Source organism: Acanthochromis polyacanthus, chromosome 15 (genome assembly GCF_021347895.1).
Source record: "Acanthochromis polyacanthus isolate Apoly-LR-REF ecotype Palm Island chromosome 15, KAUST_Apoly_ChrSc, whole genome shotgun sequence".
NCBI classification, from domain to species: Eukaryota; Metazoa; Chordata; class Actinopteri; family Pomacentridae; genus Acanthochromis; species Acanthochromis polyacanthus.
Genome location: NC_067127.1, coordinates 9,342,021 through 9,358,864, shown reverse-complemented (window position 1 = coordinate 9,358,864; position 16,844 = coordinate 9,342,021). Strand labels below are relative to the sequence as shown.

Genomic DNA, 16,844 nt, shown 5'->3' with positions numbered 1-16,844 from the left:
TCTGTGCATGAAAGTAATTTCTATTTTTCTCTCCCCAGGTGGTGTTAGTCTTTGCACTCAGCATTGGGGCCCTTGGAATATACTTTATAGACTCTTCAGAGTAAGTATCACTTTCATAACATGTCTGCTGTAATATGTTTAATTTCACTCACTTCCAGCAGCTGCACTGATGACAAAATATGAAAAAATGAACCTTGCGTGTACAGTATTGGTTGCATGCATTTATATTGGCCTACATACTGTATCTGAATGATAGGTGCACATGCGTGCTGCTTACTCATCTCCACACACTGCAATCTCTGAAATGCAAATGCACATATTCACACCTCCACAAACGCTCCAAAGCAACAATGCACACACATACTTTATGGACACAAGCGCACACACATCTGCATCTGAGGATTTGTCAATGGGAGGCCTGTCAGTTTCCATGGTAACAGAGATAGGCAGATACTGTATGTGTTGGGGAGCTTGTTCTCTGTGTGAGTACGGGAGTGTGGGTATTGTCAGTTTATGCGTATCCCTGGCTGGCAGTCACCCAGAGACAGCTTGCAGGCCTGGCATCTCTCCGATAACCATTGCAGCTACTTTCTCACCATCCAGACTCAAGCTGTACCTTTGAAGGGATAGTTTGAGATTTTTTTATATATATATTTTTGATATTCTCTCTAGTAGAGATATTGTCTCATTAGCTTTGGCAGGAAGTCACATAGCCAACCCTAATAGTCTACCTGATGCTACAGTATCAGGTGAAAATAAAGCAGCTGACAGGAGCAGCTAGAAACATTTTACTCAACATAATTGGTGGTGTGATGACAAAATAAGCTCCAGTCCGTACCGTAGAAACATTCAATTGTCTGCTCTTCAACAAAACAATTTAGCATCTATTATGGAATTACAAAAGCTACTATATTCTGTGTCATGTACAGTATGTGCAGCATATGTATGTTGTGGATAAAAATGCTTTGGTTTTCAGTTTTTGCTGTGAATTTATTACCTTTCTGTATTGGTTGCTTTTGCTTTTACTGATATTATCCTTTGTTTAAATTCTAGGCAACATTTTTTTTGACAAAAACAGCAAGACTCAAGACTTAAATGTACTTTTTTCCAGAATAATTTAATTTAGTGTGCTATACTGTGAGACATGACTTATTGTTTCCACATATATAGATATTGATGCACAAGCTTTTGACAATGAAATCACGAAAATTGCATGACGGTACCCTGCACACTCAGTCTGTGTGCCTTTGATGTGTCACTGTGTCACTTTATTTCATGCACCATTGATTTACCAAAATAAAAGCCTCAAACATTTACTGCACTGCCTGGGGTAATGGAATGTTGATTGTAAAAGGCAACCATAACATATAAAACATACATATGATACTGTGTAGTACTATGCAATTATGCTCATTCCTTTGCTGGCTGTTGTGCAGAATGTTATTGTTAAGTCATAACTAGCTTCTGCAGTTTGTTTTCCACTTTGATATAATATCTTTTAACCATGATATTATATCCCCGATGGCACTGAGAGTCTAAAACAGGGAGCAAGTTGTAAATTTCTCAAAGGAAGTAAAGCTAAAATGCGATCCAACTTGTTCAGCCTTATCTATTAGCAGCAGTGGAAAATTATTCCTGGCATGAATCCACTTACCCATTTGCACCTCAGGATAAAAACCTTTGTGTTCTTCTCCACATCTTGATTTTTCTTATGTATTCTGCTGTTGCCCCTTTGATTTCCCATCTGCCTCTGCCGTTTATTTAGGAAAAAAAATGGGGGATCAAGACAGAAATTAGCATTTTTTAAAAGTGTATAATCCCCTTTTTTAATGCATACCTAAGAATGTAGTTACTCATGTCAGCCATTGGCATGCTAATGATCAATAATCAGTGATGTATCATGGAAAGCTTATACAAATAACAGCTTCAAAGACCTAGTTGGGTGCAGTAAACAAGCACCCACTGCAGGTTTGGTGAGGTTATGCCTCAAATATGTCATCAACAGCTTTGACTTGTTACATTTGAAATGTTGCCATGTAAAGTACAAATTTACTGATTAGAAGTTACTGAATATGGCACCACATTCAAAGTTCATATGGCATGTATAAAAGATGTATTCAAATGAGGTCTTGAAAGACTGTGATATGATCAACAGGTGTCAGGCTAACTTCACGCTTCAGTTGACAGGGACACATTGACAAGCTGTTCGACAATGTCGGAAGAAGGCTGAAAACATAAAGTTTGCAGAAATTTACGATGTCACAACATCAAACTGCAAGGTGACAAGAGAAATCACAGTTAAAGCACTGTTTAGCTTCACTGCAGAGCTGTAGTTCCTCTTTGTAGCATGTCCTCACTGCATGTAGTATGTTACAGTGCCTACTGCTGTGTATTTTATGTGAGGCAGCTTCCCTGAGGCATTGCCCTGATGTCTTTGTGCTCCCATTAAGCTAAGACCCTCGCTACCCTCATCATCATGATAAGTTCAAGCTTGTCACGTGAGTGTGCACTGTGCACATCGTCTCAGGGGACTTCTGATCAACCCAGAGCAGGTTCAGCTGACTCTTGAGTGTTCTGACATCCGGAACAGAGCCGAATGATGTCACTGCTATACTTTCACTACAGCAGCTGAAGCCTCTTATGTACTCTGCACCGGTTGTTACATGTCAGAAAGATGACTTGATCCTAAATCTTTTTGCCAGTTGTCTACTGTGAAAGATGCCTTTGTTTCAGCTGCAATTTATTTGGTGTAATGTTTAATAGTAAATCTTCTGTGAAGTTGCCAATCTCAAAACCATCCAAGATGTCTCATATTAACTGTGAAGGGCAAGTGGTTACCCATTATCACTATGCAAATGACATGTTGCGTCAACATTACATGTTGTTGCATTTGTAAAGCCCATTCAATCCAGCAACACTCTGGCAAGAACACAAATATTGACAAACTCTATTCCTCTGATTGCCATCTTGCGTCTAGTGTTGCATATGCATGCATAGCTGATGAGAAGGTGTCAAGGATTTAAGCAAGTTAGGGGGTGCAGCTTGAGTCATAGATCTGTGTGGGTAACCTTGGTGACTGAATGGCATTGACAGAGAGGATCAGGCAGGCTCTGTGTGTCTGTTAGCAGCCCACCTCATGTTCTGCACAGTTCACTAATAGAACCTTGAAAACCGTGGAGCTTATGGCTCATATAATTTAATACGGTGTCAGAAATGTTTCAAATAGAGAAGAAACCTGCGAAGAGAGTAGAAATGCCGCAGTAACCCGTAATGTCTGCTCTGTGATATGAGACTGTTCACATTCACTACAAGAGAGAGAAAACGACTTTGACGTCTGCCATGACTGCTTCTACCAACTGACGAAGAGACTGGATGAAAAAGCTGAAGTTCCTACACGTATTATATGAGTTTTTGGAAAAGTGTAAATTTGGAGGGTAAGACTTGTGGGAATACATGCTAAATAGCTCTCAGAGAAGACCTCAGGGTGAATGTGATCATACAAATGGACGGACAGTCAGAGGAGGCAGCGCAACAAATGAGCCAGTAGGGGGAGCCTTGACGCAACCTCCAAGAGATTCGTCCACATAAACCAAGACAGATAAAGCAAGAATTAATGAGTGGAAAACAGTGTACATGCAAATAGCTGATGAAAGAATGCAGTTAGAGGACAGTGAATGGTGATGTACCAGGTGTGGAAAGGCAGGGCATCAAGAAAAGTTAGGTTGTCTAGCAAAAGGTATGCAGAAGATTCAACTAAAGGTCACTAAATGTGCCATGTAAAATGAGTAATGTAAGTTAAAGAAGCAACAGAGAGGTAAGGATCATTTATTATGTAGCCATTGATTAAGATCCAGAAAAATGGACGGTGACTTTAGTCAAATACTTTCACTCTTCCAGATGTGTATAGTGACAGATGAGAAACTTTGTAGCATGGAGATTGAGAAGGTTCCCCACCCAACTGACTTTTTTAGTCTGGTGCAAGAGGTGCAGTGGATTTGAAAATGTTTTGGCAAAATAAGTAGGGCCTAAAATCTTTTCTTTCATCCAGAGGGTTCTGGCAGATCCCTCTGCACTGAGAGAGCAGCCTGCTGACAACAGTCATAATCCTGTTTGGCAGGTATTGCTTTAATCATATGTATTTTGGCATTAGTACTGCAGAGGAAATCTTTCAAAGGAAAGGGCAGGAGATACTGATGGGCCTTGATAGAGTGGACGTCTACATGGATGACGTCATCGCGGCTTGAGCATGCCTGGAGCAAGTTCTGGAAAGGATGGAGAGACGAAGACTGAACTTAAACGAGGACAAATGTCACTTCAACTGTAGCTATACTTCACTGGACATGAGGTCTATGATGAAGGTGTGCAAAAATATGTCAAAGAAGTCTCTGACCTTCCAATAGGAACAAATGTAAAAGAGCTGAAACAAGCACTATGGATAGTAAGACCAAGTATGCATGAATGTAGTTGTTCCAGCTGCAAAGGACAGTTTTCCATAGTCTGAAGTTGGATCTGTTGAACAGCCAAGTGTTGCCTAATTATGAGGCAAACAGCAGTGTCAGCTGTAAGAAGGAAACCTGTTGCTATCAGCTCAAGAAAACTCATAGGCATAGTGGAGATAGAAAAGGAGTACCTTGCAGAAGTCTTGCAAACTGCAGAGGTGATCAGTTCCATCTGATAACAAACTTCTGGTTCCCTTAATCTGGATTCAGTGCGTTGTGCACAAATCTTGCCTTACCTGCAATAAATAGCAGGGTCCTGAGCGCCACACAATGATTATACATGGCTCACTCCCCCAATAGCTGGGAAAAGAAGGAGGAACCATCAACATCTTCAGATGCTTAAGAGACAAGAGACTGACCCATGCTTGGTCATCAACTGTTGCTGAGGGCAAAACTCACCACATTACCTAAAACAAAATCCTAAGCCTGTTTGAAAAGTTAGACATGCCAAAATTCTGATTTAAAGAGGCTGATCAAGCTTATTTGTGATTGAAACCCTGTAAAGATAAATTGTTATAGAAATTAACCCAAACATATATTAACATTTTTTATGTTTTGCATCAGAGGAGAGTATTTTAAAACGGGGAGGTGCCCAGGATGTAATCAAACATGGGTGTAAGTCTTTAGTTATAGATGATCTATATGGGCAAGAGGACAGTAAGGGAATTGGGAAGATCATGGGAGGCCTGTGTGTGTGTTCTTCACCCACCTCATGTTCTACACAACTCCTCAATAAAATATGGTGTAGCATGTGGTTCTTGTCGTTTGATTGGAGGGGCAGACACTCCACTGATCTGACTGACGTTCTTTCACCAATGCTCACATGCTAAAAATGCTCTACAGATGACCTTCTCTCCATCCAGCTTCCTTACCACTAAATGTTAATGACTGAGGAGCCAATGCACCCTGATTTATAGGTAATCCTTTTCATGGTAGCAATTACTCTGCTAAATAGTGAGGGTCTTATGGTATAGGCTAATTTCCTATACAGGCTAAATGGCTTTCTTTCTTTCTTCTCTCTCAATCTGCTGTTCTGGCCATTGGATGGAGTGAATGTTATTCTGAAATTGTCTGTGAAAAAGGAAATGGGAAATATTATGGTTCAGTCCCTGTGGTAAGAGCAAAAAGAGACATGCGGTGGAATAAGTGCAAGTGGGTTGGACCTTGGGAGACTGTCGCTGCACGATGGGCTTTTTATATCTACTTCAGTGATGCAACGGAGCCCCTTGGAGCAAGGACACACACACACACACACACACACACACACACACACACACACACACACACACACACACACACACACACACACACACACACACACACACACACAATATATATATGTATATACACACACACTGGGTAAAATGCTGAAGAAACCACACCTTTCTGGAGGCCAGGCACTGGTCTCCCAGGAGCTGTTTTCTCACTGCCTTTCTGCAGGTGGGACTTTCCTGGCAGGAGTTCCACTGGCCAATATTGTGCAGCAAAGATCCACAGAAAAACACAGCAAAAGCTTTCTGTGGAAGCAGGTAGACAGAGTTAGAAAGGAGGGAATTGTTAATTGGATGCCCTCCCAGTTGAGGATAGAGATTAGTCACTGAGTTGGCATCCATGTTGTTGTTAAGAGGACTGTTTTTTTTGAATGAATGGGAATGAATATGTAACTTCGCTGTCCATCTGTTTGTTTTCACAAAGTGGTTGTTTACCACAGTGCACATAATAATGCATGATAAGACACTGCCTTTTCTATTCCTCCGCAGCAGACCTCACTTGCCAAACTGATGCTATTTTGGTGATGTTTTCAATGGGAGGATACTGCGTCCTTTCCCGCCCACATCTGAATCTGCTTTAATACCTTGGCTCATCCCTCATCCTTCATCCCTTCTTTTTCCTCCTCTGTGCTCCCATGAAACAAAGAGGAATGTAGGACAAAGTCTCTGCAGGCTGCTCTTAAAGGGATGCCCTTGTTCCTGCTCCACTTCTGTTTCTATTTCGCTCCTCTCTCGATCCCTCCATGTCACACATACAGACTCTTGCGTGCACACGCTTGCATAGTCACGTTAACTTGCAGAAGGGCACATGTCTGCCCAGACTCACAAACGCTATTTTGTGCCTGTCTACGACGCCTCATATGCAGCATCTTGTGCCTGTAACTCTATCATTAGCGTGCGATCAATGTCAGCACTGAAAAAGAAACGGTGGCTAATGACTAATTAATGGGGTAAGGTGAGAAATATGGCTGAGCTGTGAGACAAGCTTGGCAGACTTTCTGGCGATGAAGGCCTATAAAAGGACCTCTCCTTCCGGTACCTGGCTGTTGTGTCTGGATGGAATACCTCAGTCTCTGCTTGGATCAGAGAAGCCTGTGCAATCATGAGAACACTTAATTCGCAGTTGACGCCCAAACGGCTTCAGATTTAATCCACAAGCTGCAGCAGTAAGAAATGATTCACTTCAAAATTGAATTTTCAGGCCAATTTCTAAAATTGGTCCTACTTAAAACCAAATCACATTTTATTACTTTTACCCACATTTTTTAGGAAGATTTTCTCCTTGTGAAAGACTGAGTTATCATTAGTGCTTTCTCTGAATTAAAAGCGAGAATATAATACGTCACCGTCATAATAAAAGATCAGCTTTTCCGAATGTTATGAAGCATCTGTTTTATTATCATGGTGCCTCTCTCTGTAGATTGTAAAAATTAAGCCTTTAAATCACTTTTGATATCTGAGGATGACCTAAGAACATTATTAACAACATCCTCAAAAGCCTTGCTTAGCTCACATGTGGTGAAGCTATACATTAATGTAAAGATATGACATGTTATCCCGCAATATAATTCTAGTAAGGGTGAAATTACCCTCTGCTAACACTGATTAACGTCTAAAAGAAATTACCAGAGACACGATTAGCCAAGCCAATGTGCAAAATGTTTGTCTTTGCTGCATTACCATGGCAACTTGTCATCGCAAATGGTCTTTATTTGCAATGGTGACTTTGGTAAACAAAAAGATTTTTTGTGTGTGTGATATCCCATGATGCTGAGCGGTAGGGCTATTTTTAGATCACCCCATGAGCACAGCAAGCCACTTCAAAACTTAACAATTTATGTTAACTGTAAAAAATGCTCTAATGTTATAAATACTGTTACTAAATGGTCCTGGCTGTATGTCTCTTTTTGTTACGAGATAAAGCAGCTGGACCACTAATGGAGCTAGAAAGAATATGACAACACGCCATTTTGGTTGTGGTTACCAAATAATTTAGCATAATTATAGTGATCATATATTGATTTGGTAACTATTATCATGATTAAAACATAAAAAATGCATATTTATGAGTAGTTTAGCCTTTATTATAATATCTCAACATTGATCAGTTGATTAAGTTTGCAGTTTCCCAAATGAACTGCACAGGTTTGGAGAAGGCCGGGAGTGCAAATGTTACAATCCTGAATGATAGACACAAAGTAGGCATAAGTGAGTGAGTGACAGGTCTGAAAGGACATGAGATCACGGGAACAAAGACAACCAGAATGGATGAATGACAGCATCGCAAACAGAGACATCAACCGTTTTCACACCAAATATGTTTCTGTGAAAACATCCTTGAAATGCAAACTTGTTTTTTTTGCATCATCCCTGTTCAGTTTCAAATTGTTTACTTTATTTTTTACTGTCTCAGTGTTATGATGAGCTCAAAAGCTAGCTAAAAAATGCAATTTTTCTGTTGAATAAATTATTTGAAATTCATCTATAATTGTGAGGGTTGTCAGGGGATTAGATGGATTGTTCTGATTATTTGATGAAAAAATTGTTTTTGCACATTGCATTGCATTTAGATTAAATGACCTAAAATTAAAATGAGTAGCACCTAGCACCACTAGCTTCTTTTGCTTGACAATGTTAATCAGAGTGCTGATCAGGACTTTGCCTTTTTGCATAACCACCGCTTTTTATCTCTTAATTAGTCTGTGTTCAACAGTGGAGTGATGTGATGCATGCAGTGTATTGTTCAGTAACAGTGGCTTTAGAAAAAAATAACCATACACTTACTTTCCTTTTCTCTTCCTGCAAAGGTGTGGTGTCTTTTTCACCTTGTGCTTATTATAAAATACCTCTTCCACTCAGTTCACTCAGTTTTATTGCATTGTACTAAATTATGGTCTCTTTTTGTGCTATTTTCATTCACATAATCCTTTAGACCAAAATAAATAGTCTTTGTAGAGGAAATGCCTGAAGCTGGATGCAAGTCATTTGCATTTACATGAAAAAAATGAGTTATTTATTTTTAGCTTCCCTGGAGAGGTTTTATTTGCCGTTGCCCTTGTAGGTACTAAAGTATTTCTTATTTTAGTAATGGTGCCTTGACCTAAATCAATCATTGAAGTGCAAATCTGGCCTTCTTTCAGCTTCACAGACCCCTCCTCTCTCTCTCTCTCTCTCTCTGTCTCTGTCTCTCTCTCTCTCTCTCTCTCTCTCTCTCTCTCTCTCTCTCTCTCTCTCTCTCTCTCTCTCTCTCTCTCTCTCTCTCTCTCTCTCTCTCTCTCTCTCTCTCTCTCTCTCTCTCTCTCTCTCTCTCTCTCTCACTCACTCACTCACACGTACATGCACTACCTTCTTGAGAAAGGCTGCAAGTAAGGCAGACATTAAAATATAGTCCACAACACGTGCATTTTTGATCTGAGCATTTTGATTGCATGCAGTGACTTGAATACTACTTAAGATCTGTAACAATCCAAGATGCCTATGAGCTAGTAGAGCGGTAAGACATTTCTGAGACGTGAAGAATGACTCAGATTCGGTGCGTTTTGCACTGTGATTGTGAGCATTAGTGAAATCGGGAGCGCATTTTGTTGTTATTGTTTCCTCCATAGGGCAACCTTGTTGTTGCTCCTGTGGTTAGCCAAGGTCATGTGCAGGCTAACAAAGGCCCGGCTCCTGCTGACTGACTGAAGGTGTTTAGTGACTATTTTAAGAACATCATTATCAACATACTCTGTCGCCCTTGAGGACAAATGAGTTTACCTTCTCTGCCTGCATTTTACAGAGGCAGAGTTCCTGGTCAAAGGAGGTTAAAGTGGGGTGGGGCGGGGGGGAAAACAGTGGATGTCCTGAAATAGACTTACATGCTTTGCAGCCCTCCCTCAGGCCTTCATAGTTCTCCGGTGTGCGTCTGCATGTAAGTGTGTTTACAGTATGTTAATGCTTGCTTGGCTAATAAGCAGAGTGCAGTTAGAGAAGGATGTGTGTGATTCATGCATTTGCAAAGTTGCACATAAGAATTTGTCAAAAAAAAGGATGTCAAGGTACTTTCAGCATGACCTAAAACTATATATGTATGTATATGAGTTCTCCATCCTTTTCCATACTCACTTTTCCATCCTTCTCTCCTTTCTCCTTGCCTCTGTTTGCTTCTGTCTAATGCCTACATGTCTTGCTGTTGTCTTTCTTTCTCTCTCTCTCGTCTCCTCTTCCTGTCAGGAAAGATGGGTGTAACCTCAGGCTGTGCCAGGGCTTAAGGAGTAATAAGAACTCTGGTGGGCAAATCTATTTTCTGCAGGACACTGGCAGCATGTGGCCAGGAATCCCTTGTGATTGCAGAGTGTAAAGTGACATTGAAAGCAGGAATTAGGATTTTGTCTTGCTCTTTGTGTAGGAAAGCGACACGGATAGTGGGACTTAATAGCAGAAAAACTTGTACAGCACAGTTAAATCCAAAACAAAAGCTGTGCAAAGCATAATACATTTGTGAGGCTTATAAAACGTTTAGTTGTTCGGGTGAAAGGGATGATTGAATTCATGGGTGACCTGCAAAGTCACACAGTTGATTTGCCAAGCGCTGCCAGCGGCTCCTCTGGAGACTGAGTGCACCTTATTTCAGACTGAAAGTTGGAAGTGCTACTCTAGAGCATTCACACTGGCCTTATTAGTTGCTGGACTGGCACTGAACATCAGCAGTGGAATTTTCCAATACATAAGCAGTGAAACATAGATAATGTCATGGCTGAGGTTTTCTGATTTAACAATACAGTGTACTGATGTCTCAAAAACATGGCTTTAGTTAACCAGGGCTTCAAATTTAAGGAAACGTAATGGAACTGTCAACTTGTGGGGTGCGGCTTTTCTGATTGAATTCTTAAGAATTGACTTTTGGTTTGAACATGTATGGCTGAATTTCTCCAATATTATGACTTATTATTAGTGTAGTGTTGAGTGCTTTAAGAATATTTTAGCAGAGGTGTAGGTGAGCTGGTGTGCTTGAGCTGCAGCGAGTGGTGGGTGAAGATTAAGTTGGGTTCTTAGTTGATCTGCAAAGTGTTACATCTAAGCCGTTTTAAGGCAGGAAGGGATTATTTTCATGGAAGAAAACAACTTATGATGTTAGCTGAAGAGAGCCTTTAACACAGCTTAGCTAAACAATATTATCACATTTTATAATTGTCAGGAAATCTAGCTTATCACTGCTAAATTCTCCATTGAATTCAATAAGTAGTTCCTAACTTTGTCTGCCTGGCGCTGGTGCTGGACAGGTAGTGTAGAGAGGCGTTTTTGTTAAAAAAGCAGCTCCCTGCTGTATGGAAATGAGATTGATGACAGCTATGTTATTGATTAGTGCAGCTTTAAATGAAATCTTTTTACATAGAAACACATAATTTAAAAATATTCATCTAATTTTGGTTGAGGGAAGATGGCTCACGCTTCAGCTGTCTGTATATAGACAATGACACAGGGCTCTATGCAAATAATGCATCCAATTCCATCTGTTTGCTCCAATGCATGAGGGGTGATGCGTTCTGGTTAAAGGTGGTATTCTTGCTTTTGTGATCAATTGTTTTAAAGCAAAAGTATGAACAGATGTAAAACAAACATAAAACGTTATCTACACCTTTGGCCTCATAAGCTAGCCCCCTTTAGCAGAAATAACTTCTTGTAGGTGTTAATTACCAGTGTCTGACCGTTGACTTAGTGAAATTTCCTGCATGTATTCCCCCGTTTCAAAGACTTTCAGATCTGGGCTTTGACAAGACCATTCTATAAACTTGCATCTCTTCCTTTTTCTTCATTGCTTGGCATTTTTTGTGCTTATTTAGTAGGTCTACTGTTACTGTGGCCAAACAGCTTGTCATTCCTAAACACCTAGTCTTTGCCTATATGTTCACTGGTAAATTGTAACTTGTTTTCTTATGTTGCTTTTGGCTTTTTTGCCACACAATTGTGCAATGAAAGTGTTGCTGTTCCTGTGGTGACATTTTGGGATCAGATGGCATGCAGACTTTTCTGGGAAATATGAGAATCATTTGATATCTCTGTAGCTCGATGATTGTCCTTACAGTGGAACAATTTAGTTCAGATAATCATTTTAAGCCATTTTTCAGACTCAAGCAACCACAACCTTTTTTGTATTAGCCTCAGAGAGCTGATTAGATCTTAGTATGATGACACCTCATATTTCAATAACAAAGAAAGCACCTGGCGTTAGATGTAAGACATGTTCCGCCTGTCAGTCAGGAGGTTCTATTTATTGGCACCTAATGTGAAAGGCCTGATTATAAATGTATAGATTTAAAGGTGATATAAATGCACTTGCCCTTTACCATGTGACTGATCCAGTTATTTTTCTGAAAATGTCTAAAGAAATACCCATTTTGTGTGTTGATAGACACTTTAAAAAACATGAAGTGTTTGCTTATTCAAATATGTTGAAAAGCTTAATAATTCCCAACAATTAACACATGATTTTCACATGACCTTATGTGGTTTCAGCCACACACTTGACAGCTCCACAATCATAGACTGTGGGAAACTCTCCCAACTGTGCTGATGTTGAGCTAATAGAGAAACCACAGGTCTGCTCGATGTGGCCCCCCCACTACTTTAGTCAATGATAAGCTTTACTATCAAGTAATGACAGCAAGAAAAAGACCAAACTCAAGCTCTCTGACTGCAGCCATTGTGTTGCATTACAAAGCAAGACAAATTCAATGAACCACACAGGCCCTGCTGTGTGCCGCCATGCTTCCTCTGCGTTATCGAGAACGCTTTGGGTCACATGACTGAAGACGAGCGGGTATTCAGAATTAGGCCAGAGCTGGGCCTGAGGGGAAACGCCACAGTGACCACTCCAAATGGTGTCTTCAGTGTGCACCATCTGTGTGTATGCGTATGTGCGTGTTAGCGTTCATATGTGCTAAAGTACATTTGTAGTTGTGCGATAAGGATGCATTGATTTACACAATAGTTGTGATATCTAGTCAGTTTTGGGAGTGAAGAGACATGAGCACAGGGTGTAGAGGGTAGGAGGCCTGCTTTAACCTGGCGGCTATATTTAGAGAAAAAAAATAATCAGAGATGGAATATTGTACATACTTCAGCTGTATGTATGATTCATGACAGGGCTGTTTGTGAGCTTGAATAGGTTGACGCCTATAGAATCACACAGAGGAGCTTCCTGTGGTTAAATAATTGAATGCTGTCCTCAGATCAGTGTCAGCTCTTTTTTTAGGGTCTGAAAAATGCCTCTAAACCAAATAAAGCATTATTTAAATAAAAATAAAAACAGTCACTGCATCACCCGGACTTGTTCTAATCATCTTTGCGGGGAGTTTTACATCATCGTAAAGATCACATCTGTCCTCAGGACACGCTCAAGACGGCCGCACAGTCATGAAGTAGAAGTTGTATCATCCTCTTGGAGCGACGTCTCTTCCCCGGGAAGTCTGTGCTCAGTCAACCGTAACAATGGAGCATCATGTGATGAAATGTCTGATGTTAACTGGGAGATGATTAAGCCCCACTCCTCTCTACCTCTGGAGGTTCTCATTCTGCATTAAAACTCTGTTCTGACTCTGCGTCCCTATGGGCTTCTAACATGCAAATGTATGCTTTAATGTTTAATCCGATCCGTATGGGGCTGTGTGTTCTCGTAATAGCCTCGTGTGTGTTCCCTTGCCAGTCTATACATTCCCAAAGGTCGCCTATAGCCACCCAAATCACAATGCATATTCATGCTTTTCCCACTGTGGGATTTCCTCATTACTCTGGAGAAAAATACCATAGGTCCATGACCAAGTGAAGAATGGGGTGGGCACAGCGCCTGTTATTGCTTTTGTTGGGAGCACCCACTTGGTAATGGTTAATCATCACAGGGTGGACATGAAGATGGATCACATGACATGCTAGACAGATCACAACTCATTTATCACCATCTGCCTTTTTTTCTTTAAAGTAACGCCAGGCCCAGCTATTGCTGTGAAGTCTCTTTATGCGAGGGAATAACTGTTGGAAAATTTGTGCTTGACAGACACTGAATAATTTATGCAAGCTGAAAGTACTGTCACATCAAAGCCGCTACCAGTTTCAGTTTATTTTCAGCTGTTTCATCTACATGTGATTGACTCCACAGTGAAGTCTTTCATCTCGCTCTATGACCCCCAAGGGCTCAGTGGAGGAATTGCAGGGTGTTATTGAAACTCTGTGGCCAACTACTAAATTGGTATCAGTAAACTGGCTTTACATGACATTCTAATTTAATAATAGTTTCTTAATCCTATATTTAAATCTAATTACTTTGCAATTGCCAATCAGGTAACTGTAAAAATATTACCTGCTCAGTTCATATTGCAGTTATTTGTCAACATGCATTTGACCTTGACACCTTTGAGCTGACTGTTGTTCCCATTTTTCTTTCTTTTAATCAGTGCTGAAGCATTAAATTAAGACTATGTTGGTATTTAGTGGTGGGTGACAAGTCATCGTCTTTTGGTAAAATCATATTTTGACATTGTGATCAAATTTTATGGTTTAATTCTGTGGCCTGAATTAATAACTCCAAACAAATTGATTAAAAATGAAGTTTCATTCACACTTTGACACATAAGCAAAATTTTGCTCAACAGTAGAATACAACTTATCATGTTCAGCATTAATATCATGTAATTTTGCATATAGTTTATTAATCAAATCGTGAAAAATCCACAAAACATGGCTGCACATTAACCAACTGTATACAACAAAGAAAAGAAGCAAAAAAGAAAATGTATATCCTATCATGGGAATAAGGGTGAGATCTGTAGTTTTAAAATAGGAAAAAATATGGAAGACCTACTGTTTGGTTCATGAATATTTACCCCTCTGATCATGTTCTTTTCTCTGTCTCTGTCTCTGTTCTCCAGTCCTATAGAATCCTGCCAGAACTTCTACAAAGATTTCACGTTACAGATCGATATGGCCTTCAACGTCTTCTTCCTTCTTTACTTTGGCCTGCGGGTAAGCTGGCACATGTGCACGCCTGCTCACGCATTCACTCACTCATACGTGAATATGCTCTACTCACACTTTGACACATATTAAATTCAGTTGCACAAAATATATGCACACAACCATGTCGGCTAATCACTTATTTTAAAAACAGTATTCAGAAAAAGATATTTTTTGCATCTTGATCCCATTGCTGCGCTACATCACAGTTTAGCTATTTTCTACCACATACGATGACGAATTATCATTTTCAAATTTCAGTATATAAGAATAATTTGACACATGCTCACATGTATGCAGAAATGCATTTAAGTCATCCACAAATACTCACACAGCATGCCTTTTGTTGTAATGATGTCGCAAGCATGGCTGTCATGCCAGAGCAGCATTCCAGAGGTGCAAACACAAGCTTGACATCCTGAATGAATGAATAAATAAACTCATAAGCTGCTTACACCACCAAGCGTTTGCATGAGTCAGCAAGTGTGGTGAGGCTTTTGTCATTCTATATAGTATGTCAGCGTTGTCAAAGGAAAGACGTTTGACTGGCAGGCTGTGGCAGAGTGATGGCGTTGTGTGTAAAATGAAAATTCAGGTTGTCATTTTGAATGTCATCCATTTTTTCGTTTGTTTGTTTGTTTTTGACAGTTTATAGCAGCCAATGACAAGCTGTGGTTCTGGCTGGAGGTCAACTCCGTGGTCGACTTCTTCACTGTTCCTCCTGTGTTTGTGTCTGTCTACTTAAACAGAAGCTGGCTCGGTAAGTTTGTGTATCTCTCTCAGCTGTTTCTTGTTGTACTGCCTCCACACTCTCAGTGGGTTGTCCACTTATCGGAAGGTTGACGGTTCAATTCCCGGCGCTTCTATATGACAAATTGTCCTTCGGTAGGACACTCAACCCCAGTTTCTCTCAATTTTAGGCTTGCATGGTTATTCTGCCACCATTTCTGTGTGAATGGATGAATGAGAAACACATTGTAAAGCATTTTGTAGAACCAAACTGAGTTTAAAAGGTGCTATTTACTAATAACTACAGTGTCACGACTTCTTGCTATTTTTTCGCTATTTTTCTATATTCTCTTCCAGCACTCCTGTTTTCCCATTTCTTTTCTGCCATCTATCTTTGCACGTCGCCCCTCCTTTTATCTCTCCTTCTGCCTCCCAGTCCCCCCTCTGTCTCCACATTACTGGGAGCATGTCTCTGAGGCTCTCTTGCTTGGGGCTGCAGTCAACTTTTTCTCATCATCGAAAGTGACAGGGCTGGGTTCCTCTGATGTTTCAGGGAACACAGACACATCAGAGTGGATGGACTAATGGGAGTGAAAGTGACTCAGAATAGGACTCTGTGTGTCTCTCTCTGTGTGTGTGTGTGTGTGTGTGTGTGTGTGTGTGTGTGTGTGTGTGTGTGTGTGTACTTAGGTCAACATCGGGGACATTTTTCAGAATACACACCAGTTGATTGGGGACGGCTTTCCAATTGGGGACAAAAATCACCGTCCCCAATTAGATTTCATTAGAATCTTATTCTACATGCTCCAATGTGCGTTTCTGTCTAAAAATCACTGAAGTCCCCAAAAATGAGTTTTTTTGGATTTTTGTGTGTGTGTGTGTCTGTCCCACTCACCCCCCCCCCAACCCCCCCACCAACCCCCCCACCAATCTGTGTGTAATTTTTGCACACTGCCCCTAGTGGAAGTGTGTGTCACTACATTGTGCATGTGTCCCCAGTTTGACTATAACTTTTCTGATAAAAGTGTGTCATCACTCCTGGTTAAATATAACAAGTCTTTTGCTTTTTAAAGGCATTATGGAGGATGTTTTTTTTTTTTTGTTGAATTTGTCTGATTCACATAAAATGAATATACTGACCTTTAGTGGACTTGTATGTATGGTTTCTAAAAAAATTTTTTTAAAAAATCTGTGGACATGGCAGGACCTGAAAAACATCAGCCAATCAATGCGCTCGGACCGAGGCGTTTGGTTTGCTCCCTTTCCTGTCAATCAAAAATCTTCCGGCTCAGATTACGTACGCCTTGGACTTACGTGTTTTCTGTATGTGTTGCTTTGGTATAGCTTCGTAGTTAGC

The 16,844-nt window shown here is 40.4% G+C and overlaps 1 protein-coding gene across 27 annotated transcripts in view; it reads left to right on the top strand.

Annotated features, from left to right (window-relative positions):
• The window catches only part of kcnma1a (potassium large conductance calcium-activated channel, subfamily M, alpha member 1a), a 167,676-nt gene that overhangs the window by 69,198 nt on the left and 81,634 nt on the right, over window positions 1-16,844 (top strand). For all 27 annotated transcript variants that reach the window (XM_051960397.1, XM_051960385.1, XM_051960396.1 and 24 more), the window contains exons 3-5: window positions 39-100; window positions 14,674-14,767; window positions 15,407-15,518. In XM_051960397.1, the coding sequence (XP_051816357.1) occupies window positions 39-100; window positions 14,674-14,767; window positions 15,407-15,518 (268 nt within the window). The remainder of the gene's footprint in view (window positions 1-38; window positions 101-14,673; window positions 14,768-15,406; window positions 15,519-16,844) is intronic.